This window comes from Branchiostoma lanceolatum, chromosome 19 (genome assembly GCF_035083965.1).
Source record: "Branchiostoma lanceolatum isolate klBraLanc5 chromosome 19, klBraLanc5.hap2, whole genome shotgun sequence".
Lineage (NCBI taxonomy): Eukaryota > Metazoa > Chordata > Leptocardii > Amphioxiformes > Branchiostomatidae > Branchiostoma > Branchiostoma lanceolatum.
In genome coordinates, this window is record NC_089740.1 from 6471664 (window position 1) to 6499096 (window position 27433).

At 37.7% G+C, this 27433-nt stretch overlaps 1 protein-coding gene across 1 annotated transcript; it reads left to right on the plus strand.

Annotated features, from left to right (window-relative positions):
* The first annotated feature begins 1294 nt into the window (after positions 1-1294).
* Positions 1295-27433, plus strand: LOC136425425 (NAD(P)H-hydrate epimerase). The gene is made up of 4 exons (XM_066414285.1): positions 1295-1793; positions 23012-23228; positions 25776-26034; positions 26863-27433. Exons 1-4 carry the CDS (start codon positions 1651-1653, stop codon positions 27063-27065), a joined length of 822 nt encoding a protein of 273 aa, XP_066270382.1. The 5' UTR covers positions 1295-1650; the 3' UTR covers positions 27066-27433.

Here is a 27433-nt window from a genome sequence, read left to right on the forward strand (position 1 = left end):
AGCCTCAACCAAGATGCCCTTTCCAGGTCTTTTAGTTACCAACTAGTTGGAACCAGGAGCTCAACTGTGAGGCTGCTACCAGTTGAGCTAGGAACATCTTTAGAATAGGGATGAGTAAAAGATAATTGTTAATTAAACTCTTCTCTTGCACACCTTATATAGTATAGTTGATGACGCCCGTCTCTGTTTTTATAGCCCTTGGGCCACACAATTGTGGGAGCACTACAGCAGGGGGCTAGTCCACTGGTACCTCATAATGTTTAATTCATATGAATTCTATTTGAAGCAATTATATATATGAGAAATCATACAATGTTATCAAATTTTTACATATCATACAAATTAGTATGGCAAAAATGACAAATCTCAGCATATATATCATGCTAAGTTACTAGTAATTTTGTCTTATTTTCACATTTTGCAGATTTGCTTATGTAAACGTTTGTTATATTTTAAGATTTTTCGTGTAGGATTTAATGCCCAATAACATTCCCAAAGCCTTTAGGCCTAGGGAAAAAATGTTGTGTCTCCGGTTGCAAACCCGACCCTACACAAAAACCTGAGCCTTTTTTTTTGCTGCAGGGGACAAAGAATTTTTGATCCGACATCTGAATAATGAAATTCAAAACAGACTTCCTGTATTTCACACTCTGTTATTGCAGATGAGGGCTTTGAACACTTGGTGTAACAATGTTTCAAGTTTTCTTTGTTCCATTTATTGATATGCATGTGCATGTAATACATTTTTCTGTATAATAACAATCCAGGATGTTGAAAATACCAGTGCCTGATGCATTTCAGTTTAACATCGCTAAAAAAAATTATTTGTTGGAAAAAAATCCTACCTACCGACCTTAATTTCTTGAGGACTGTAACCAGAAACACAACATTTTTTTCCAAGGCCTTAAGATGGGAACCATAATCTAGAGATTTAATTTCATCTTTGGCATTTGCATTAATTTCACAGCCAGAGAAAAAAGCCCCTGGCACCTGTGGTAGCATTAATGGGTCCCAACCCCACATAAGGCCTGTCCATAATAACTGTGTTACTATAATTCTATTAGCCCCCAAAATCAAATAAATACCCTTATAGGCTTCATATACAGTATCCGTAGTAGATTATGTGGCTTAGTAAGCCACTTTGTGTTCGAATCCAACGCTTAGTAATCACATTACAGCAATTTCTTTGTACGAGGGCAGTGATTTTGATTTGTGGTGAACACAGAGTTTTGTGTTGGACCACTCGGTATAAAATGCGTTGCTAGTCTTTGCCTACCTACGTAGAAAGGGGAGGTGATGTTAGGGATCTTTTTCTCCTTTGTACTGCCTCCGACGTTATTTACATGCATGGCATCACCCTGGGTGGACTAGCTTCCATCAGCATGCAGTAAATGTACAGGGTTAGCTCTAGTGTTACCTGACGAATCTCCGAGCTATCGCTGTCACTGCCACTGTACCTTTCCCGTGCTTCTGGTACGGCGTCAGGTTCAAGGGTGCGTCCGGATTTGGGGTCACCTCGGGTCGGTTTGCGTACAAAGCCAGGCAGGTGCTGCCGAATTCCAGGGGTATAGATTCCGTGTGTGGTTGTACGGAATGTGAATTGGGAGGACCAGGAGAGGGTGTAAGGACTAGTACGCGAAACATCTCGACATGGAGAGCTGGAAGGGAAAGTACGCCTCCGGCCTCCGCTTCTCGTTCCGGAAGCGGTACAGTACCGAGAAAGGCGGAACCGTTGACGAAGATTGCGAAGTCATAAGTATGGGCCACAAGATTGGCGACATCTCTTATGTAAGGTAATTGTAAACAAACATTATCTAAATTTTACAGTACAGACATCCGTCATTTTGTTTGCTTTTTAGAAACAAAAATTAATTTCAAATGCAAATTGGCTCTACGTATTTATTATGACATTATTTTGGGTAATTGTAAACATAGTACATCTGAATTCTATATCAGTCTTTTTGTTTGTTTTTTTAGAAACAAAAATTCAAACGCAAATTGACTCCATGTATTCATTATGACATCTCTTATGTAAGGTAATTGTAAACAAACATTATATACATTTTGTAATACGTACATCAGTCTTGTTTGTTTTTGTAACAAAAATTAATTTCAAACGTGAATTGGTTCTGTGTATTCAAAGGGCAGCATGTGTGTTTAATGTAGTATTATTTTGCTGAATATCAAATTTAGAAATTTGGCATCAGGAGTACTTTCTTGCATGGCTCTGGGCGTTTATGATAATTGATTATCAATTTAGGGACCCGGGGGAACAATTTACTCCACAACTCAGTTAGCGAGGCAGTGATTTTGTATAAGTGTGTGTGGTAATGTGGCCGGTCTGAGTACATTACTGGTTACCTAGAGAATACAGCCATGTGCATACACTTACAATGCAGGCATTAATGTCACGTACTATATACCAGGTATATCTTTAGATGCCACCTGTACAGCTTTGCAGTAACAACAATAGGAATTTTTATTCAGAAACAGAAAATCTTCAGTACCATATTGCTTTTTTACTACCAAAGAAGAAAAATTTGATGTACTATAAAAGACTTAATGCACTGATATAATGGTGAGTAGTTATTCAATACCAGATAATAAAAAATAATAAGAAATAATGATATTTCAAATTTTTGATCTTTCAAACCAGTTACATACAGTTGTGATAATATATTACAAAGTATGCTTGCATTGTGTTCACATAGAAATACTTCACATTTGACCTATCTTTTAATTGACAGTTATACAAAATAATTTATTGACATAACTGTGGAAAGTCAGAAGGGTACAAAAGCTCTTTGTTTTTTACTATTCATTTTGCAAAATACAAATAAACAAAATAATAATACAATAAGGCAACACATAAACCACGGATCCAAAGCAAAAGTATGACACAACAAACAAATGCTCTTTTTTTTCTCTCTCCAACATTATCTTTCAGTTTATCACAATTGAGTGGCAATGCCTGCAATGACCTGCTTATATAAAGAGTGTACGAAAAATACTCGACAGCTAAACGCAAGTTTTTTTAAATAATATCTACATTGTTCTTTCAATTTCAGTCGTTACCTGCAAATCGCAGGTGACGTATGTTTAGTCCAGATTCTGGACTCCAGATCTATATATCAAACCTTCCAGTACACCTGACATGCTTATTAATCTGCCAATACACGGGGCAAAAAATATGGTATTTCTTGGACAGAGTCGCTTTAGAACTACCTTCATAGACAGTAATTGTGATTGAGAGCTGAGTTCAAGTGGTACTTAGTCCATCAAACAGAACTTAGTACTTCTTGTACAGTATATCATTCTTACATATCAAATGGCAAACGTCGCCCAAAGAGAGAGACAGTCATTTATCTTGTATCAAATAGAGCTTGGTACTTCTTGGACAAAATCATTCACACGCATTTAATGACAATCCCAGCCAAAGAGATAGTCTTCCTCTATCTTGTCTGACCCTTACCTCCTCTCGCATGACCTTAATAACTAGTGACCAACAGGCTGATTTGAGCTTCTCATGAATAAACAAATTAAAATTGAAACGAAGAAACAAGAGCTGCATAATCTGTAAAATTTGCAAAGAATGTTTTGTAAGATGACTACTGTTATTGACAATGAAGACCAGGGCAGAAAATGAATTCAGGGTCTTAGGACTTGTGATATTACCAAGTACAGCTTAAAAAGTTTGTAGTTGTAGTCAATGGTATTATTTCTACATTTTATTATATTTTATTTTATATGAAGTGTGTGGTAGATCTTATGATAACTTCTATATACGCAAAGTTTAGAAATGAATTATCACATGTATGCAGTGTGTGACTTAAATTTGATAATGTGCAAAGTTTAGAAATAAGAACAATGATAAGTATGATTATTTTTTTTGAATTTGGATAGAAGCAATTTTGATAGCCGAATTCTTATTACTGAAACAAGTGTTAAAAATATGTCATTTCAACATGCCGCTTTACTGTACAATGCTGTAATGACCCAACATGCTTAAAAAGATGGCTTCAATATGATGTCAATTGTCGACCTTAATGTATTATCGATAAAGCAGTCATCCATACAGAATGATGTTAACTCCATCTGTTTATACCTAGATCGATCTTTGCAAGCATACATGTTCTTGTTTATTCTAGTAGTTTCTGAATTTATATTAGTCTATTGACGAAAAGTGTAGCTAGGGGCTCAAAATCAAACTAGAAAGGCCGTCATTTGCCCCTGAGCAAATACAGCATGTTTAGCCATACTCCTCTCCATGCAAGAAGTGGGCTGTCCCAAAATAATACTTGGGCAAATCGAAATATTAACTGCATGTAGAAAGGCAACATACTTCGCCAATCTCCCTCCCGATGCATAAATTGACTGTTCCAAAATCACCCGTGCAAAAAATTCTCTCTACAAGTTCTGCGAGATCCCAAGAGCTTCTTACTGCAAAGGCTTGCGTGTGTTCCTGCAATATGACCTCAGATGACCTAAATAGAACAGTGTTCTTTGGCCAGTAGCAAATGGAACTCGGGGATCCTTAGATAGAACATGGATTCCTTGGCCAGCAGCAAATAGAACATGGAACGGGGATACCACTTTTGGCCTGTTTTTGGTCTGAAAATGGGCCCAAAAGTCCCCAAAATGAAGCATTTTGAAGTGATGTACACCAGAAATGTGATTGAAGTCCTGTAGGGACATGTTCAAGGCACCCTTGTACCGAATTTCAGGTCACTTGCTTGCAATACCAGGGCACAGGAGCCCAAAATATAAAAATTGTCTAAAAATGCCCCAAAAAACCTCCATAAAAATGATTTTTAGGCCTGTTTCAAAACAATTAAAAAAAGCGTCTGGGGGTATTTGCAATCTTTACCTACATGCCAAATTTCAGGTCGTTTGGCCCAAAAATGACTGAGTAGATTCCATTTGAAGATATGGCAGGAGGAGAAGAACATGAACAAAAACAATATGTTGAGCCATACTAGGTATGGCTAAACATAATCAGCAAAGAGCATGCCAAATGTCATATTAACCTTCTCCCTGCTGCCTAACTCCTTAACCAATAGAGAGTTGGTAGCCAAACGGCTACTTCAGAGTGCTAAAGGTTAACAATAATCCATTTCTTGAGTTATATGTAATTGCTGTTAACCTTCTCCCTGCTGCCTCACTCTGTAGCCAAATGGCTACTTCAGTGTGCTAAAGGTTAAAACTACAAACAGAATCAACAAATTATATAACGTTTATGAAGGACAGACATCCAGGTAAACAATGTATAAAGACGATACAAACTCTACAACAGTACTGGATAAGATATAGAGACTTACATTATGTAACTCCGGACGTTTCGAGTGACATAAATCACTCCTCTTCAGCGTCACTAAAATGAACTGGCAAAACGAATACATTTAATGACATTTGCATACGTTTCATACGAGTTAGTGTCCTTGACATGTTCAACCGGTTTTCACAGGTAAGAATTACGTGTTACTAGCATCGTATTCGTTTTGCCCGTTCACTTTAGTGACGCTGAAGAAGAGTGATGGATGTCACTCGAAGCGTCCAGAATTTTATCCAGTTTTAGAGTTTGAATTGTCTTTATAAATATCATATAACATTACCGAAAACATTACCCACTTGGTAAAGGTAGAAAAAAACACCACAGCTGACCATGCTTCATTGCGGTTTGAGTGAAAATTCTAACATATAAAATGGCCAACCCAAATTGTTGCGTTCTCAATGGTTTGCTCGGTTGCAGCGCGTGATATATGTCCTCTGGGCCCGATGTCACGTATTTATCGTGCAACTCGGAACATCTGTATCCTTGGGAGATACGGGCCCACGTATTATCCTCTCACAGATGCCACAAACTTTACGTACGCGTTTGGAATTGGAACATATCCAGGCTTAAGATACATCCTTGCAATTTGTTACTGCTAATTTTGGTATATTGCTGACAAAAATATGAGGAATTTCATTGGCTGAAAAGAATCAGGCTATTATGAATTGTACTTTGAATGAACTACACTGTAGTTAAAGGAAAAATATAATCTGAAGACTTGCATGGTAACATTACATGAATCTTGAAATTCAATGTGTATGTATGAAATGTTTTTACCCCTGTGTATATATAGCATGCACCAATATCTTTTTTAACCTTATCCCTGCAAAAGGTGCCAACTTTGATTTATATATTTATAGGTTACAGGGTTAGGCAGCAAAAAGAATGTTAAAATGGACTAAACAGCTTTGATTAAACCTCAAAGCCTTACTTATACATGACTACAAATGTATATTCCCAACAACTGGAAAGGGTTTTCCTCGGTAAGACTGTTACACACAATTACACGCACCAGATCAAATGTGATTTGTGGGCATGCCCATTGAAGGTGAAATCACTTGCGTACGCATCACTAGTAAGACCAAACCTAGAATACGCCGCAACAGTATGGGATCCATATACTAGGAAAGACAAAGATAAATTGGAGAGGGTACAGAACCAAGCAGCCAGATTCTGCACGAACAACTACGTCAGGGGTGCTAGTGTCACCAAAATGAAAACAGATCTGCAGTGGATGTCACTTGAAGAGAGAAGGAAAATGTCCAGACTATGCATGATGTACAAAATGACTAATAAACTGGTGGACGTACCAACTAATAAGTATCTAATACCAGCTCAGAAAAGGACAAGAAATAGCCATGCCTTTAAGTATAAGACTTTTCAACCGAGGATTGATGTGTTTAAAAATTCGTATTTTCCTAGAACGATCGTAGAGTGGAGCTCGTTACAACCAAGTACAGTGGAAGCATCCTCATTAGATAGCTTTAAACAATGCATGCAGTTAGATATGCGAAGGTTAGATGTGACAGGTCGTTCAGTGTAATATAACCAGCTGCTGCCGCGCCGCGTGCCTGCGAAGCTGGTGTGTTACCCCGAATGGCGGTAATACCGGCTATATAGATACAGATACAGATACCAGTTAAAGATAATTAAATGTTTTGCTAGTTAATCCTAGAGTTCAGCCAGCCACATCTGCCAGTGACTGGATTATCTGGCCAAGCCCAGAAGCCTGAGAACTAAACTGTGCTACATGTATAATTCATCAGCGACCCTTGCAGCCTGACAGCAAGGGATTATAACTCTAATTATAGTCTAAAGCAAGTATCTCACTGGATTGCGACATGTTGATGACCTTTACTGGATTTATGTTACCCTTGACTTTACAATGGGAGTATCATGCAAAATGTACAAGTATGGCTAATGAGACAACAAAATACACAAAGTATTTAAACAGATCTGTTGGGCGCTCTGTGAAATTGCTTAAACCAGGCAATATTCTGATTTGTAAGACTAAGAAAATGCATAGCGAAATCCTTCTTTTGTGACAGCAATGATTCTTTTCTTCTAATAGGTGGCTGATTGTTTTAGTCCCTAGACGCCACGTTCTGTTTTTGAAAGTCACCTTCAATATTCTATTGACTTCAGTTGCGGATTTAACAGTAATTTTGGCATTCAGTGTAAATTTAGACATTTTGTTCAACCTTCAAGAACCCAGTTACAGTCATGAACATTTTCTGCCAAAATTTCTTTAGCTGTTGACTAAAAATTAAATTGGTTGGTAAAACATTGATATTGACATTCATTGTAACTTTAGACATTTTGTTTGACCTTCAACTACCCAGTTACAGTCTTACATATTTGATGCAAAATTGATTTCAGTAGCGGTGTAACCTTGAAATGACCTTGAAGAACTTGATATCTGGCAGCCATATTGGAAAAGAGGTTAACCAAATCAGTATGCAAGTTTGAAGTCTCAGTATTTCTCCAAAATCTTCCTATTTATGATTTGTACTAGTAGAAATGACCTTTGTACCTTGTAATGACCTTGAAGAACTTGGTATCTGGCAGCCATGTTGGAAAAGAGGTTAACCAAATCAGTATGCAAGTTTGAGGTTTCCAATATCTTCCTATTTATGATTTGTTACTAGGAGAATATGGAAACATTATGTTCCTTTTGTGTGATTGATGACATTTTTATTTCAATATCTGAATCAAAACATTAATACTGAGACTTGGGATTTGACTACTTTAAGTGATTTGGTTTTATAAATCATTTATTTCTTCTTGATATGAAAGTGATAGTTTTGAAGTCAACAAAATATTGCCGCAGACATTTCACAATTTACAGTATTTGTTTTCTTACTCGGCTATATCCTCACCGATAGTATCAGAGCTCTAAACGGTTCAATATTTCATGTTTTACAATATTTGTTTCCCAACTTGGCTGTATCCTCAGCGATGGTATCAGAGATCTAAACGTTCAATATTTCATGCGCTGTTGAACTGATGAAAATGTACTGGTGATCACAACGGGTCTGTCTACTGTGTTTTCAATGGGGGCCTTTTAAGGGGAATTCTAATCTATGATTTTGTGTTTTGTAAAAGAAGGACAAACCTTGATAAAACATGTCAACCAGCACGTATTCAGAACGTAATGCGTATACGGCAATTAGCCTGCTATTTAAACCTATAATTATAACTGCCGAATCTCTTTTGTTCTCTTTGGTCAACGTTGCATTGGAGTAACAGCTGTTTCATAAGATATGTCTTTGGACACAACTAAATGAACCTATATGCGAGATATTAACCCTAAATACGCCAACACGGCCTTAAATGCTTACGTTCTGGCAACGTGCTATGTCAACTTAAAGATAACCATTAGCTACATTAAAATGCGCGTGTAATATTATCTCATACATAATTTACAGATTGAAATGAGGTATCAAAGCCGAAGTCACACTCAACGAATTTTGTACCGGTTTTGTTTGCCAGGATGTCACAGAATTTCAAATTCATGAGAGAGTGAAGAGTATTTTTTGCCTGCAAAATCTAGCCTCCATTAACATTCATCCACTGCGTTACACAAATCTGCAACAGTGGCATTGAGAGATCTCTAGTGCAGCCCCCCAGGTATGCACAGTTTAGATATTCAGGTCTAGAGACTATTATACTGGGGTACCTTGGGTTGGAGATCTGTTTGGATTTATCTTTTCAGGGTAGCGGAATTATGGACCCTGGTGAAATTATATTTAGTAGAATGTAGATGCTACCTTATCACATTGAAAAGGACTCTGTGACTTAGGAGCATTGCCTAATCTCTAAAAATGGTGCTGTAATTGAGGACCCCGGCTGTATTGCTGCCGAAAATGTCTTTTTGAGCTTGCACACCCATAAGACGAGCAATTTTCCTTCTGTGTGATGCCAGCTTAGGGGCAAAGATGTGCGCCAGGAAAACCTGCTTGAGGGCTTATGGACAATATGCTCTAGATCGATCTTGAAGTTGTATGGATGTGATTTCTTTTGAACCTATGGCCACAGCAATTTAATTTGTTGGTTCTCGGATTTTTTTGAAAATATGCTTAGGCCACACCAATTTAATTTCTTGGTTAACGGATTTAAAAAAAATGCTAGATTGGAAAATCAACATGAAAACAGAATTGCAGAGGAAAGTTTGTACTTTGGTGCACACAGTTTCAGGGAGTGAACAGGGTCAGGTGCAAGTTTTCACCCCAGCCTTCTGTTTTAATGATGTCCTTGTGCTAAAATTAAAAAAGAAATCTGTTAACCAAGAAATTAAATTGGTCTGGCCTCAAGTGGAAAAACATTTGGAAAAGAAAGCCATAGGACCAGTTTTACACACCTTGGGTGCACTAAGTTTTATGGATCGAATAGTTATATTCAAGTTCTCCTTCCTGCCCTCTGCTTTTATGTTGTCTGCTTGCTACATTATCGTTTCTAAAAATATGAGAACCAAGGAATTAAATTGGTGTGGCCTTATGTTTTAGCAAAAACATTATGTTTTCCTTTGCTGCTTTCACCTGTTTTTCATGATACATGAGATATGTTTTGATGAAGGAGTGTTGTGAAATAAACAATGTGTGTTATGTCTTGGTCATTGTGAAGAAGACATAATACAAGAAGTACCATATAAGATTTCAGCACGGTACAGTAGAAATGTATGTTAGTTCTTGTTTCTTTTAAACTAGACACAACATGGCATAAGATATCAGCATGGTTTAGGATATCATATGTCTAGTAATGATAATGCAAAACATCATCTCATGTTTATTTCTAATCAACAGTGCAAACCTACACACAACAGACATGCTTGAGTGGCATTGGTGTTATAATAACAGTTCACACATATATACAAAAGGTATTATTCCACAATAACATTTCAGTGTCACTCTAGATAAGTTTGTAGGTTAGATGACACGGTATTGTCTAGAGGTGGATACCGGTTTGGCTTAATAAGGTTCAAGTCCAAGTTTAGGTCCAGAGATTTAGGTTCAGGTCTGGACCTGAACCTGGACCTGATCCTGTCCAGTTGATGTTTCGTTTTATTAGACCAATATCAAGCATAGATAATTAATACTGACACGCACAACTATAAAAGTTCTTGGGGAGAAGACTTTCAAGATAAAGCAGTGTTTGATATTTGAATATTGCACTTGTTTTAAATGCCTTTTTTGTCAGAGGGGAGACTCAAAACACTTTTTATCAAACAAAATAGAGAAATATATTTGTACTTTGTTCAGGTTTTTTTTGACTCAGGTTTTTGGCTTTAGTTTTTTTTGACTCTGTTCTTGGATGTTATAAAGGTCAAAATCAGGCCTAGCGAACGGGTATCCACCCCTAATATTGTCTCTTCTTTTGCTTTATTAATGCTCTTTTGGCTGTACACACATTATTATCTTCTATGGCCAAGACAAGCAAAGCCACTTTTTGGTTAATACAGTGTGTCACATTTTCTTTAAAAGCTTATTTTTAAGAATTGCACTTTTCAAGTGCAACAGCATAACATGAATTTTTTGCTAATTTCAGACATTGAGTTGATCATAACATAATGTTTTGAACATCTGTCTTCCAAAAAAGCTTCAGGAATGTCTGGAAAATAGTTGTATTTTGATAATATGTTTGACAAATGTCAACAGAATGGTATAAATACAATGTAAGAATGCTATAATGATGCAACATGCTTTTGGCGCACCCTGATCTTGGAATAGCTCGCAAAAATGGAATGCATGTAGAATATTAGGTGTGCTCAAAGCTGGAGAAGAAAATCCCCTACTTATGTCCAGGCTTTTACCTGTAGGTTTCTATTTCACCATGATAGCTGAACGTTATAATCTAGCATTTTCAAAGACATGCCTGTCCTTGGTGCTGAAGATGTTGTTCAGTCAGGATTAAATGGAAAATTCCCATTGAATTCACTTCATTTTTATAATTTTCTACTGCTTGTCTCTCAGAATATGTTATATGTTTTTTTTTAGCTCTGTCCTTGGACCTGAAAATATTGTTCATTCAGGATCAAAATGGAAAATTCAAAAGGAATTAACTTCATTTATGGCTTGGTACTGCTTGTCACTCAGAATGTGTTATATGATGTTTTTGATCTGGATTTCTTCCCTTTGTGATGAAGATATTGTTCATTCAGGGTTAATTGAAAAATCCATATGAATTCACTTTATGACTTGCTACCTCTTGTCAATCAGAATATATTATATGATGTTTTTGAGTCAGATATTTTTCTTTTGTGCAAAGAATATTGTTAACTCAGTATCATAATTTAGAATTCAAAAGGAATCACATCATGTATGACTTTCTACAGCTTTTCTCTCAGAATATATTAAATGATGTTTTTGAGGTCTTTCCTTGGTGCTAAAAATATTGTCCATTCAGGATCAAAATGGAAAATTCAAAAGGAATTCACTTTATTTATGACTTGCTACCTCTTGTCACTCAGAATATATTATATGATGGTTTTGAGCCAGATTTCTTCCCTTGGTGATAAGGATATTGTTCATTCAGGGTCAAATGAAAATTTCCTATGAATTCTTTTCATTCTTTGTATGCTACCGCATGTCACTCAGAATATGTTATACATGTATGATATGTTTTTTTAGCCAGAGGTCTTTCCTTGGAACTGAAAACAATATTTGTTCAAGATGAAACCAACAATTTGAAAGGAATTCACTTCACTTAAGATATTAGGTCACTGAATATATGTTATATAAAATATGTTTTTCATCAGATATCTGTCCTATATGCTGAAAATATTGCTTATATGAGATCAAAGGGAAAATTTAATTTTCTACTTTAATGGTCTTTTACCAACTGTCAATCAACATACATTGAAGTCTGATTGGTTATTAACTGGGTGATATTCTTCAAAGCTGTCCCAGTGGGCATTATTAGTCACATAATGAACCACAGATGTCCTACTTTCTTTGTAGATTAGCATTAAAGGATCCCTATCTACTGTGATCTGTTGCAAAGTTCTACATTAAGGTGTTAAAGTCATTATCTTATAATCCTCTCATTGGTCAATAGGTATACTGTGATCTGTTGCAAAGTTCTACATTAAGGTGTTAAAGTCATTATCTTATAATCCTCTCATTGGTCAATAGGTATACTGTGATCTGTTGCAAAGTTCTACATTAAGGTGTTAAAGTCATTATTTTATAATCCTCTCATTGGTCAATAGGTATACTGTGATCTGTTGCAAAGTTCTACATTAAGGTGTTAAAGTCATTATTTTATAATCCTCTCATTGGTCAATAGTTAGGCTTCTATTTTACTACACTTCTAATAAGTGGGTTACTGTATACAATATGGTAACCTCCATTAACTTTAATCCGTTGGGTTACATAATCCGCCACTTTGAAAAACAGTGTGTTTGAGAGATCTCTAGTGCAGCACTCACCAGGTATGTACAGTTTAGATATACAGGAGTGCATGTTACTGGGGGACGTTGGGCTGGAGACTTGTTTGGACGTATTTTTCAGGGTGGTGGAATTATGTACCCTGGTGGAATTCTGTTGATGTTAACTTTTTTACCAAATGTTACTGAAAATATTGTTCATTTAGGATCAAAATGGAAAAGTCAATATGGATTTTTTTCATGTATGATATGAGACTACATGTCACTCAAGTTATGTTATGAAATATGTTTTGCAGTCCATATGCTGTCCTTGGTGCTGAAAATATTGCTTTGTGATGATTGAATGGAAAATTCAATATACTTCATGAAAGGGCTGTTACTAACTGTCAATCAACACACAATCCAGCCTGATTGGCTGTCAACAGGGTGTTATTCTTTAAAGCAGTCACAGTAGGCATTATTAGTCACATAATGAACCATCATTGATAGAGTCCTTTATAACTACCTTGGCTTTGAGTTTGACAATACAATATCTATTGGTCTGTTGCAGAGTTTAGGATTAGGTTTTTTTTAATGTCATCTCCATGGAAGGGAAAAATATTGTTTTTGCTCAGTTTCTTTCTCTTCTTTTTCTTCTTCTTTTCCAAACATATAAGGTCAATGACCTGGACCTGTCATCTGTCACCATGGTTACTGGTAATGTAGCAGACACCCTGTGGTGTTTGATTACATTATGTAGCAAGTGGCAGGACAGAGCTAGAGGGGATGGTTACCATATATAAAGATGTGTTGGAATAGGAATAAACAGAGCAGTAGTAATGCTATGTTTGACCATGAAATGGTAAAAATTCATGCATTTGCTTGCAAATGTTACCTTTCTAGTCACCTTTTTTTTATGAAGTACAGGCTCTACATTGCTAAGCCTCCCCAATTTGATTTACTAGTATTTTACTCCCAAATCTTGATAAAACAGAGCTGAACTGAAAGATCTACAGCTACACAAAAACATGGGGTTTTTCTAGGAAAAATTGCAAATGGGAGTATTGCAAGGGAAGGGAGTGACCAAGTGGGGGGAAGGTGAAATATGTGTTTTTCCAGTGTGGGGTTTAAGTTAATGTAGGGCATTTTTATGCTTCCTAGTAAGAAGCCCAATTACTGTCAGACAAGTTGAAGACGGTGTCCACATGTAACCTAGTAACATCTCCTATAATTGGTCAATCAGAATTTTATGCTTGTCAGAGGGTCTGTTCCAGGGTAAAAAGGCCCATGGTCAATGCATGGGGTGCAGCGCCCTTGTTCCCCTCTTTAGAAAAAGCCCTAAAAAATCAGACTGAGGCAGACTCAAGTTTTCCCTCTGGCCCTCTGTTTTCATCTTCACCTCTTCCTGATCTTCAATTAATGTAGCAAGTGGCAGGACAGGGCTGGAGGGGCTGGTCCACATGTATATAAATGTGTTTGAGTAACAATAAACAGAGCAGTAGTTTGTTAGGCTAGACCAGGTGAAGGTCAACATTTAATATGTATTTTCTTGTACTGTCACTCTTGTTAGTAATACCATCTTTTTTACACAAATATTCTACATGTTCCAGAATCAAAAAGATAAGTTGCTGTGACCATATCCTACAAACGTACCCTACCCAGGGTAGTATGACATATAACTTCCTCCTTTTCATGGTAGTCTGGAAAAATTGCCCAGTATAGATGTTGATGGCTCTTTCAGGCGCTATAAACCTTCCTAAATGGCAGTAATAATTTATATGTGATTGGAAATTATTGGTCTCCATTCTGTACCACCTGTTTAAAGTGTGTTGACTTGAATAAAGCTTTCCGGGGATCAAAGTATTGACGTCAATGAGAGCGGTTAACAGTCTGCTGTAACCATAGAAACGCCACCGTAATATTTTGGGCTGCTCGAATATCATTCATTGTTTTATGTTTTTAGATGTTGAAAGAATGTATAGACCACTGTGGAAAATTGGATGGCTTAGGGCATGAAGCGCATTTGAGCTGCTCCCATCATATATACATGTATATACATGTAGACCTTTGAATTTGGTTAGGGAAGTAAAAGGAGAAGTTTAGGCTCCGCCTTCCAATACCGTGCCCTAGACACAGTGGATAACAACCTTCTGCCCCTACGGCCTCAAAAAGACTATGGGACTACCTTTTTTTGCCATTATGGAACTCTGGAAATTGTAAACTATCTGTGGTGGGTTTGTGTTTTTGTTGTGAGCTCTCCCCACAAAGTTGCCACACCATGAACATGGACAGGACTTTCAAATTGTCTTACGACTGTACTAAGTACTGTACAGTATTGTTGCAACTGTGAACTTTAAAGAATGCAAATATTCAAATGCCTACTTTCTTCTCTACTATGAAATAGATTCCTCTGTGATTTCCAAAAATTTACAGTGTATTTTTATAATGTATTTGCTTGATGATAAATAAAGATATTATAATGTTTTCTTAGGAATTGTAATTAATGTTGAATTGTATAGTTATCTATAGTTGGAGGAATACAGCAAATAATTAAAGATAAGCATCAAAAGACTCCTATGAAAATTTATTGTGTTTAAAAAATGTATGGCAAGTTTATGACTTCCTGTTTCTAAATGCATCCTAGAATCCATTAAAGGCTTTGCCATATAGCCCATGATGTTTAACGTACCCTTATTACGATGCTCAGCACACATGAACGCTTCACTAAAGGTTGGTGACGCACATGTTAGTAAGTAGTGACGTTTAAATTGCACCAGCCATGCACACTTAGATATGCTTTGATACAAATTTTGATTGCTATAATAAAACAAGACTGGTAGGTTACCTGTATGACAGCATGGCAACTTTTTGGTAATGATCTGTGAAAGAGGGGCATTTTTTTTACTTGGTATGTGTGTATGGGGTGAGTGTGTGTGTGTGTGCACATGTTTTCTTGTGTGTGTGCACATGTTTTCATGTGTGTATGCGTGTGTGTGTGTGTGTGTGTGTGTGTGCGTGTGTGTGTGTGTGTGTGCATGCACATGTTTTTAATTGTGTGACTGTGATTGTGTGCGTGATAGTGTGTGTGTATTTGTGTTTGTGTGCATTTGTATGTGTGTATGTTAATGTATAAATGAGAGCATGTGTGTTCATGTGTGTTTGTGTACTTAATACTGTATATTCACTAAGAAGAATTCATCATGCCTACTCTTTGATATCATATTTCCCAAATACCATATCCTTCCAAATTGTTTTAAAGGTTACCAACATATTTCTGTTGTTACAATTTCAATACTCTCATTTTTATATGAGATATCAACTAGAATATTGAGAATATTCTAGTTCTTAACATGATACAACTGAACAAATGTCCCTATGCTGAGAAATTGACTAACAGGGGTTTTACGACAGTTACTGTTACTGTTATTAAGTACAATTCTAACCTACATGTATAAGACTTAGTGTACTTGCTGCCCCTTCTATAGTGTTTTCACAACTGTGTGGCCCAAATGCTATAGAAACAGAGATAGGCACTGCCCTAACGGGGGCCGCCCGAACCTCGCACGCACCCGAACATCGCACGGGTTTTTTACTGATCTTATTTTGCATAAGTACGCCGTGTTTGTGTCCAATGACTATGCTGATAAGGAAGGTAAATAACCCAAGTTCATGCACATAATTGTCATTTACATTCAAAACATATGTGTACATATTCATTTCTTGTTTTGTCGAAAAGTAGTATTTTGACAATAATGATGGCAACGCTGAGTAGAGGGTCACTGCGTAGCTAGACGGCCCGGCACCTAAATATACGACCTGTGCCAAGCAGATACATAAGTCACACAGCTATCATACACATAAGAAAAATAATTTCATAAAACACTAAAAATTTGGGTCTTTAAGTGTTTGTTGAGAAGAAAACCGACCAAAGAAAAACAACGTAAACATTGCTGTCGTCTGACAACGTTGTTTTCCCGCCATTTTTTGGACCGCGATGGTGGCGGGACGATTCAACGCACAGCTTTGTTACGCTCTAACATGTGATTGGTACCGTCTGTGAAAAGGAAACTGTATACAGAGATGGCGAAGATGTTTCCCAATAAGTAGACGGAGTATTGTTGATGTAAGCGGTGTCGTTTTGTCGTAATGATTTCCTAAGTCGGGCCGCATTCAATACGTACGTCGGGCCGCGTAGTAGCCTATTTCCCGTGGGAACATGAGCTGGAATGCGCTAGATATAGCCCTTCTCACATGACGTTAGAAGTGCACACAGTCAAAATTTTCCGGTCAAAAGAAAGCTAGAATATAGCAGACTTCAAGCCTTATTTACATTTCCCTAACTTCATCACCAACTTCCGAAGAGAGCAAAATTACCAAAGCGTACGAAGTTAGGCACACTATCTGGCGTAGCACTAAATCAGAAGGTACATTCGTGAAAATGTCTCACAGCGTCTTCCGCATGTAACGCGGAGCATGAAGGGCCCATGAACAGTATGAATACATTTCTTGTCCAAGTATGGTCTTTAGATGAATGTGTTCAAAATTCATTCATTAAAACCTGACCACTCTCTGGCAACCAGCAATGGAGCGCCGTGAGTTCCAGGGCGTAAAAAAACGTCCGAATATTGGGCACCCCCCGTTACATGTATACACATGCACCAAAAGGTCCGGGAAGTACATTTAACAAACTAATAACAATGCTTACCACCCAAGTATCGAATTACTGTGACTTGCGTCATCGTATAATGCACGTATCCTTTCATGTTCTTGGAAGTCTTCCACCGATGTGACGTGAATATTGCCAGCACCCGATATACCCTATGATCATCCCCACTTGAATTAAGATGCTGCACTACATTTATTCATTAGGCCTTGTTGATTTGATTATATGGATGACATCCTCTGGGAACTACAAAGCTGATGCAAGCCTGCAAATTAAATAAAAAAGTTTGGCAAAAAAATCGGGTTGCCTTCATTATAAAATCTACGTAGTCAGGAAGGATGAACAAAACTTAACGGTATGGTATACCAAATACTTAATAGATTCTTCATTTCATCTTCTTCTTTGACTTTGCAATTGACTTTTTGAAATGGCCATATAAGAAATATTAAGTATCCCTTTTAAATCTTTTTTGTGCAATTTACAGCCATGTACTTTCTCATTTTGCAGCTCCTTTGTATGATTTACAGTATGGCCGAAAAATTCTTTTTTCTGGAAACGGGTGAAAATTGATGTCATGCATTTAAATCAACATGGCCTTATTAGGCTTTTTGAAAGATAAGGGAAGACCATTCATCATTTTACACCAAAAAGGTTAATATCAAAATTGTACACTGCATCTGTAGTCACTGTGATAATCTAGTACGAGCATTTTACTGTGGTGAAAGCTTGTTAATATATACATCTAAGGAAAACATACTTTTAGAGATTACAATCTGGCAAAACTGCTTATTCTACTAGAAAATATCCCGATATGAATCTTTGTCAGCAGATCAAGATGCTAGGAATGTGTTAGGGTTTATAAATTTCAAGTCGTTGATCTAAAGTGACATGAATCAAAATCAAAAAGTTCTAACAATCTTTTATCAAGGGGAAATTTTTTTGATTTGCAGACTTTGATTGGGATCTCTACAGACAGAATCAGCAATCTTGCTACACACAAGTCCTGCTAATTAACAAAAACTAATTAGACTAATTAATAGGCTGCTCCATGAGCTAAGGGGCCATGATAGTTCCAAAAGACAAAATGTCAAATTGAATAAAGAATTCAACTTCAAGCACTAATCTTTATTAACTCATACCCGAAGGCTAATGTTGAGTTGGTACAGTAAATGTTGAAATTCTGGGGGGCTTTAATGTTTGCATTTTCACAGTGATGCTTCATTACAAACTTTAAACTCCTTGAAAATGCTTGCTCTGTCTTCTGCTCACCTACCCCCTTGTTTCAACAGCAAACTTAAAACCACAGCGAACACTCAATTTTCTCCCTACCGTAAAATTAAATCCCCGCAAACTCAAAGCCATACAGTTATAATGTACCTCCTTATTCATCTGTCAGAAGTTTTAGAATCGATACCATGTTGTTTATAAAGTAAGCTCCCAAAAGTTAGCAAAGGTTTCATCTTTCAGCTAACTTCATATAAAAAAAGTTTTATGATGATGATGATGATGACAGGTTTATTCAGTACTACATGTACTACATGTATATATATACTACATGTATATATTAACGTTTATTGCTTCTTTTTCCGAGACAGTGCATGGAAGACGAATGATCCCACTTTTTCTGTAATGTGTGGGTTTTGTGATGTTAAGAGGAGAGTAGTTTTATTTTTGTCTGCAAACGTGGAGAAATTACGTAGATAGACATAGCGAAAGGAAACATTGCAGACTTTCTAAGCTCTACCCATCCTTAGGTACTTTTGCTTTTTGATCTTTTCATAACCTTTCCCACAATAAACTCATCTTTGAATCCCTTTTTCCTGGAAGAGCGGCCCATGTATGTAACCCTGAGGGCTTCAAACGTGTTTGTGCATGTTTCTGGGCTTTCAGATGATCCTATATAAGGCCTTAGGAAAAAAATGTTTTGTTTTTGGTTACCCGACCAACCCTAGCAAAAAACTTGCAGACCGTAGCCTTTTTTTTTGTCGGCCGTATGCAATATATAAGATTTTTGATCTGACATCTGAGTGATTAACAAATTTAAATGAGGGTTTTGAGCTGTTGATGTGAGAATGTGTACTTCTTCGTTCAGTTTGTCAAATTTCTACTTGTGCTTCTACAATGTACGTCTGTAAAAATACAATATGATGTTAAAAATACCACATTACGTGATGTTTTACATTGTTAAAATGTATTTGTTGGAACTCTTCATCCCAAATCTAAAAGTTACATCATGTAAAAAAATCCCTACCTACCAAATCTATTTTTTTCAGGACTGAAACCAGAAACAGAACATTTATTTTCCCAGGCCTAACCTTTAAAGTAAACTATACTGCGTCAGTCGGGTGTCAAATTCTGACCTTGTACTTTACGTCTTTGGTGAGACGCCATCAATTCTTTTTTTGGTACTCCGGGATGTGAAGGATAATCCTGAATTGGGGAACTAACAGGAAAACAGTCTGAGAGGAAAGTCTATACCTTTACTTTGAGTTTAGAGCCACACTAAACTATTTTCTGTTCTTTGGTTCTATTACATTTTTGGGAAAAAATTCAGCAAAAGGACAAGCGTTTTGTTTGTTTGTTTTATTGATATCCCCATTTAGTGTTCAATTTTCACAGATTTCCCTCTATTCTATATAGATCTGGAGTCCACTTACATTGAATACAATTCAAAAAAATGTAAAGAACAACATAATATACAATTGGTGGACAGAAATTTTTTCAAGCTAGCTAGCAACAGAGGGCTTGGAGGAAACCTTGCATTTGCCTATTTCTTTCCCCGAAACTATGTGTTTGCCGTTATGGGTTTTACACACTAATACCCTTCTGACTCTGATTTCTTGATATTGGTTTTCCAGTTAAAAAGTATTTTTTTATACGTGAACCGTCAAATCACATATGTATGGCCTATGGGAGTGAATATAGACAAATTTAAGTCTTCCTCTCAGACATCTATTTTCAACTAAGGAAATAAATTGGCGTAGCATGATAGGTCAAGCTGACGGGATTATAAGGAATCCGATGATATTTGTAATTTGCGCATGCGAAAAAATGAAGAAGTTTGCAACCATACTGTAAATTGTACAAAGTAGCTGCAAAATGAACGTCAAATATATGGCGTAATTTGCTAAAAAAAAGATATCGGAAAATGGATACTAAGGTCATACAGTGCCTCTTTTTTTGTCGTAAAACGTGCTAAATTTTGTTGCAAACTCACTTCTTACACAAAATGTTTTGCAAGCCCAAGGAGAAGTCTACCAAGAAAATGTGAAGAAGAAAAAAAAAAGGATCTTATTAACTGCTTGGCATACCAATTGTTCTGTAAGTTCAGTAATGTGTAAAACCTTCCAAACCACTAAGATTTCATAATGAAGGCAAAATTTTTGGGGGGCCCAGCTTTTATTTTTTTCGCACGCTCACATCATTTTTGAGGTGCCCAAATGATGTCATCCATATAATCAAATCAGTATGGCCTAAGGTTGTATGCCAGTGTCCAGTGCCTACTTGCACTGAATGCGAAATACCATTGACAGAGAAGTGCTGATGTTGTAGTTGTTATTCTACTAGGTGAATCCCTTGAAATGAATAGACCGAGTGCCCTTCATGGTTCGTATATGGGGGAACAAGTATAGCCTCGCTGCAAGATTCAATTTACTTGTAAATGAGTGTCAAAGGCAACGGAGGGCGTACTGATGTTAGTTAGACGTTTTGAGGCAAATTGATGCCATTTTTTACCCTGATAATTGATGCAGGAATATTTTGAATGAAGTTAAAAATTGGGGGAATAAGTAAGGTTGAGGGCAGTGTTTAGCAAGTTTTGACCATATATTTTGATTTATATATTTATTGGTTCTGCATGCACACATTGTTACATGAACAGCCAGGGTTGCCCAACTACTAAATGGCTCTTGTTAAGGGCCAACCCTAAAATCAATAGGTTACATAACATATTTTGATTGGTCAACAATGTACGTTATATCATTTCTTTATGTTCTCTAGATATTTCTGTCAACTGTCTTGGCCAAATTCGCAATTTTTTGGGCAACATTACACTTTTGCTCTCTATCCTGTCAATTTTCTTTGACAAAATTTCAAATTGTCATTTAGCTACATTCTCATTGTATTTAGACCCCCTCCTAACAATCCTCTTCGCCCCGACCACTAGACATATGTGTATTTGACACTTTAAAGTCTAGGAGTACCTCAGATACTGTGATATCCAGCAGACACTTGACGTCATTGGGATAGAATTATACATAATTCACCTTGTAATACCTTTGCAATGGTTAGACAAGCAATGGTTGATCTAAGTCTGCAATATTTTTCAAAACCATCAGAGTTGGTGGGAAGGAGATATGGCATTGATGGAAAGGTGGCGAGACTAGTGGACACTAGATCGAAAGGTCACTGGATACCTGGATGCACTGGGCTAGACGCTATATCCTTGGGAAAGGCACTCAATTTAGCAAAAATTGGCTAAATCCTCACTCCACCCCAGGGCTGTCTTCAGGACCTGTCCCTCCGTCCCTGGACGAAAATTTGCTGGTTGGGACGGAAAAAAATTCACCCATTACGTCCCAAATTGTGAACTTAATGACTTGAAATTGATGCAAAAGGTATCTTTGTAAGCTTAAGATGAAGAATTCAAAATTCAAAACAGTGGCAACCAAACAATGAGTGGGATGGAAAGAAATTCAATGCTGGAGACAGACCTGCTTCACCCATGGTGTTTAACATAGGTACCTGACTTTGGTTGGAGAGGTAAATGGCAGTGGAAGGAGAGGGATGGGCTCTGCCTTCCAATACCGCAGTGGATCAAGAACCCATTGCTCTTTAAGCTCGTGTCACACATTCAGGACCTTCCCATGACTTTGCTCTCGACTACCCCTTAAGTAAGGTCGGTGCTGGATTGAGAGCCTGGAATCTATTCTATTCTATCTCTAAAGTTTGCTTCTCTGATTGCATCCAAGCAGAATATAACTTTCCTGAATTTAATTTTTCAAAGTTTATAGTAGGCTTATTTTCAAAGACTAGTGGGCAACCTTCCCGAAAACTTCCAACCACAGATGACCTTGCTGACGAGTAGCTCCCTGGAACCATGGTCTGGAGAAGGTCGGGAGGCCATGGTCGGCTATGTGAGACATGCGCTTTAGGCCTCAAAAAGGCTGTGGGATTCTGTATCAAAGTTAAACTGCAATTTCCAACACAACAATTTTTGACTGATTAGCCCCAGTCATTATCAAGGAAAGAGGAACGCACTGTCTCTGTGATGTCACGTTATGAGGATAGGACACGTGACGGTGAGCATTGGATCATATGTTGCAGAAAAAGTCTGTGGCGCCCCCCGTCTCTGTTAAGGGATGGTTGTAAAGCCCTGATGTAGATGGCTTGAATCTTTTATTCTTCTTGTAAAAAAGTCTGGCTCTATGTCCAAGATTCTTATTTTGTCCAGTGAAACTGAGTGTCTAGGTGACTCTAATATATTGTTACTTAATATCCTTTTTTCGACTGTATGTTTCAGTCAAGACGAGGCCCAGCAGATTAACCAGAAGTTACGTTGTTTAATGAGTATGATTTCCTAAAATCATACGGTCAGTAATTGATCAGTACTTAACAGTAAATATACCTTTTTTTTCTAAACTGTATGTTTCAGTCAAGATGAGGCCCAGCAGATTGACCAGGAGTTGTTTAATGAGTATGCGTACAGCGTGGATCAGCTGATGGAACTGGCCGGACTCAGTTGTGCCGTCGCCCTCGCCAAGTCGTATCCACTCACCTCGCTCAAAAAGGACGCCACAGTTCTCGTCTGCTGCGGACCGGGAAACAACGGGGGAGATGGACTAGTGTGCGCGAGACATCTGAAAATGTTTGTAAGTGTGAAGAATGTATTGTTACATTGGTCATGTTAGAATTGGAACTAGGTTGAAAATTTGAAGAATCTACGATGTAGATATACAATCATTTATGTCATACCTGGGCCTGATGCGGGTGTTCCAGACCGTGTGATAATTATCCGTATCACATAGGGTTCGGGAGTTGTATCACACAGGCTTCCATAGAACATTTCAAATGCATTTCGAGCGCGCCAGTTGCGCCACTGCCGAAAATTCGAAAACCAGATTCGGAGCTTGGAATCAATGTTGTTACAGTTTTTTTGTGTTTGAGGACACAAAACTCCCTCAACTTTGGCACATTCTGCATTGAAATGTGTGTTTTCTCGGGTGGGTATGACATAAATAAAATAGAACATTGAGTACTCCGCATCACCCTAGGTCCCAGCCCTCCCACGGGTCAGGCTGGTACCTTGGGTGATACGGAATACCTCATGTTGTATTCTATATGTACATGTACTTTATTGTAGAGTCAAATAGAAACAAGCTGGACCCTAACATCTGCTTGGAGAGCAGATTATTGTTGCCAGCTGCGCCTGGAAGGAAGTCTTCTTGGAGAGCGCTTGCCAGCCTAACGGCATATAAGGTTACAGGCATCAGGTGTAGACTGTTCAAGATGTCATTGCTGTTCTAGTATTACATTACCAACTTCTACGGTCCCCAAAATCATTGTGCATCTTCTCGCGCATACTACATACAAATGCAGCAAAGGGATTGTGAGTTATAGCTGTGAACGTATGGACATGACCAGTCACAATACTCCTGTCGGAGGTCACTGACCTCATTCACAGAGTAATTATCTTGAACTGGAGAAGTCATGAGGAAAATAAGAAATATGACAGATTCAACTTAAGTCCCTTCTTGGGTACTACCGGTAGATCTTCCTAGAACGATCGTAGAGTGGAACTCGTTACAACCAAGTACAGTGGAAGCATCCTCATTAGATAGCTTTAAACAATGCCTCACTGCAGCAGTTAGATGTGCGAAGGTTAGACGTGACAGGTCGTTCAGTGTAATATAACCAGCTGCTTCCGCGCCGCGTGCCTGCGAAGCTGGTGTGTTACGCTGAATGGCAGTTATACCGGATATATAGATACATATACAGATACAGATATATCTCTTTACTGTGTTTGATCTACAGTTTCATTTTCCTACAAGATTAGATCATCAACCAGTGCAGATAGAATGTTGTACAAATAAATTGAATACATTTGTTTTCATGCTAAACAATCTAGGTTTCTATCTCCTCTCTTCTTGAATTCTATATAACTTATCAGTATTTTACCCCTAGAGGTACAGACAAGCTGCAAAAACCATACCTGACCCTCTAGTAACTTAAATTTGATCTTGTGATTTTGCAATCTAATATTGATATCATGTCATTCTTCTCAATCTTACAATCCCTTCTACAAACACAGATGAAGTTACAATATAGATAAGTTTGCATGGTAAATGCTGTCTCTTTCTTCTCCAGATGTATTAAGGACTATGTTCCCATCAGTGTTCTACCCTATGAGAACAGATAAGCCCCTGCAAAAAAACTGACAATCGAATTGTAACGCTTATAAGTTACCAAAATCTGATGTGTTTTTTGGTAAGAGCTAATCCTGCAAAAGAATAGACTATCATTTCTAAAATTTTCTGTTTCATGCCGATAGTGTTGATTACCTTTGTCTCTTATGCTATTCATGTTATATTTCTTCTCTAATTCTGCAGATACAAAAATGTTGCAATTTTAAAGGACTGTCCATGGTGTTGAAAATGGTGGTGTTTTTTTGGGGGGTGGTAACCGTTTCTCACGTGAGGAATACTTCTCCAAAGGAAGCATTTAGACTGAAAAGGTCTCTCTCAAGCTTGCAATTCTCGGGGCATTTCTGACAGTTGCATTTAACACTTTACCTCAATAATCCAATTTATAAAGCAGCAGATATAACGTTGCATAACGGATTTAGGTGAATCAGCGTTAGTAGTAGGTACTGCGATATCTTCTATGAATGCAGATAAAACTGTTTTTTTTTTCTTTTCCCAGATGTATTTAGGACTACACCCCTGACCCCAAGAGGTCACAGACAAAAATCTGATCATCCAGCTAAAAGATTTTACAATCTTATGTAACATACATATATGTACATAGATGTCATGGAAAACGATTCTTTTCACTCCTTATATATCCATAATCTTAGGGCTACAACCCCTCAGTGTTCTACCCCAAGAGGACGGACAAGCCTCTGTACAAAAACCTGACGCTCCAGTGTGAACAGCTGGATATCCCCTTCCTAGCATAGTATATTATATATTATGGTATCTTTGTGAATGTACATAAAACACTTTATTCATTCTTCCCCCCTGTATAGGGCTACAACCCCTCAGTGTTCTACCCCAAGAGGACGGACAAGCCTCTGTACAAAAACCTGACATTGCAGTGTGGACAGCTGGACATCCCCTTCCTAGCTTAGTATATTATATATTATGGTATCTTTGTGAATGTACATAAAACACTTTATTAATTCTTCCCCCCCTGTACAGGGCTACAACCCCTCAGTGTTCTACCCCAAGAGGACGGACAAGCCTCTGTACAAAAACCTGACGCTCCAGTGTGAACAGCTGGACATCCCATTCCTCTCGCACCTCCCCAAACCCCAGCTCCTCAGCGACGGCTTCAGCTACATCGTGGACGCGTTGTTCGGCTTCAGCTTCAAGGGTGAGGTTAGGCCGCCGTTCGGCGACGTCCTGAAAACACTGAAGGAAGTCACGGTGCCAATATGTAGCATTGACATACCATCAGGTAATAACCCAATTCTAATCAAATAGTAAACTTTATTGCACAACAACTGTATAAGGTACAACGTTAATGGAAACTCAAGCAATATAGGGTCCGAAAAATCGGATTTTGAAAGTCAATCTATTTACAGACAGTAGTAATTTCTATATTATAATATATAATGATTAGTTCAAACAACACTATCACAATGTATAGCAACATCCATGATGCAAAAATATGACGTTGTTGTGATGTGAGAACTTGCTTGAAATCATGGCCGGAGTTTTTGTAGGCTCACGAAAGGGGATCATCGTACGGCACGATTTTGCACGGTTTTAAGATCCTAGAAGTATGAAGTTATGACACAAATGTGCTAAACAATGATAGTAAATGTCACTACCAAAAAGATTTCAGCATTTTTTTTATTCTCATTTTTTGGCCGTAATATGTGTGAAGTAGGAGACCAGATATTGTGCTTTTACAGTTATTGGTGAAATTTCTAATTTTAAAAGATTACTAATAGGCATTTTTAAATGTATTGTCCTATATTTACAATGCGGGGGTTGTCATGCACACATGTTAAAATGTACTTGAATTTGCTATTTGAGAAAAGCCTGTACTAGTATATGGATTGTATGCCAGCATCATTACTGTACTAACAGTACTTAGTCAGTACAATTACAGTAGATGATGGCCATCTTAATTTACAGTCACATTACAGCAGCAGCAATTCAGTTAAAGTACCACTATAAGTTCCACCCTGTAAGACAGACATAGCTGGCAAGGAGCCATTCAAAACCTGCATTGATCGCTTGTACGTCTAACCCTCGCTTTTGTTTCTGCACTCTTCAGGTTGGGATGTAGAGGGTGGCAATCCGGATGGTCTCCAACCAGAGTTCCTCATCTCGCTGACAGCACCCAAGAAGTGTGCAGAGAAGTTTGCCGGGAGGTACCACTACCTCGGAGGGAGGTTCGTTCCGCCGGGGATCATCCAGAAATACGAGTTGAACCTACCGACATACCCGGGCACAGAGCCCTGCATCAGGCTGCATTGACACATGGGGACCGTTTCAAAGTTCTGAGTGTTTTTGTAAAGAGAATATCAGTTGCTATTGAGGTTTGCATCAGTGAGGTTGTGTGAAAGCTGTTCTTGAATTTTTGGGGTTTAGGGAAAATGTGAAAAAAAAACTTATTGTGGACCTTTAAAAAAGTTGAATTTTTTGGTCCAGTCAGGAAAAAAAAGGCTAGAGTGTTGGATAACAAAGTTATTTGTACACAACCAAGTACACATTCAAAACGGATGTTTCGGTGACCATCTGTCACCTTCCTCAGGGCATTCTGACTGGTTCTGTTACGAACTACAAGTCGGTGTCGCTGCTAACACATGCAGTCCCAAACATAAAGTATTTACACAAATACACAT

Excerpts from the sequence above, each read along its gene's own strand:
- LOC136425425 (XM_066414285.1), top strand. The coding sequence starts at position 1,651 with ATGGAGAGCTGGAAGGGAAAGTACGCCTCCGGCCTCCGCTTCTCGTTC. Across the intron at positions 23,229-25,775 it reads CGAGACATCTGAAAATGTTT|GGCTACAACCCCTCAGTGTT; the intron begins GTAAGTGTGAAG and ends CCCCCTGTACAG. Across the intron at positions 26,035-26,862 it reads TAGCATTGACATACCATCAG|GTTGGGATGTAGAGGGTGGC; the intron begins GTAATAACCCAA and ends TGCACTCTTCAG.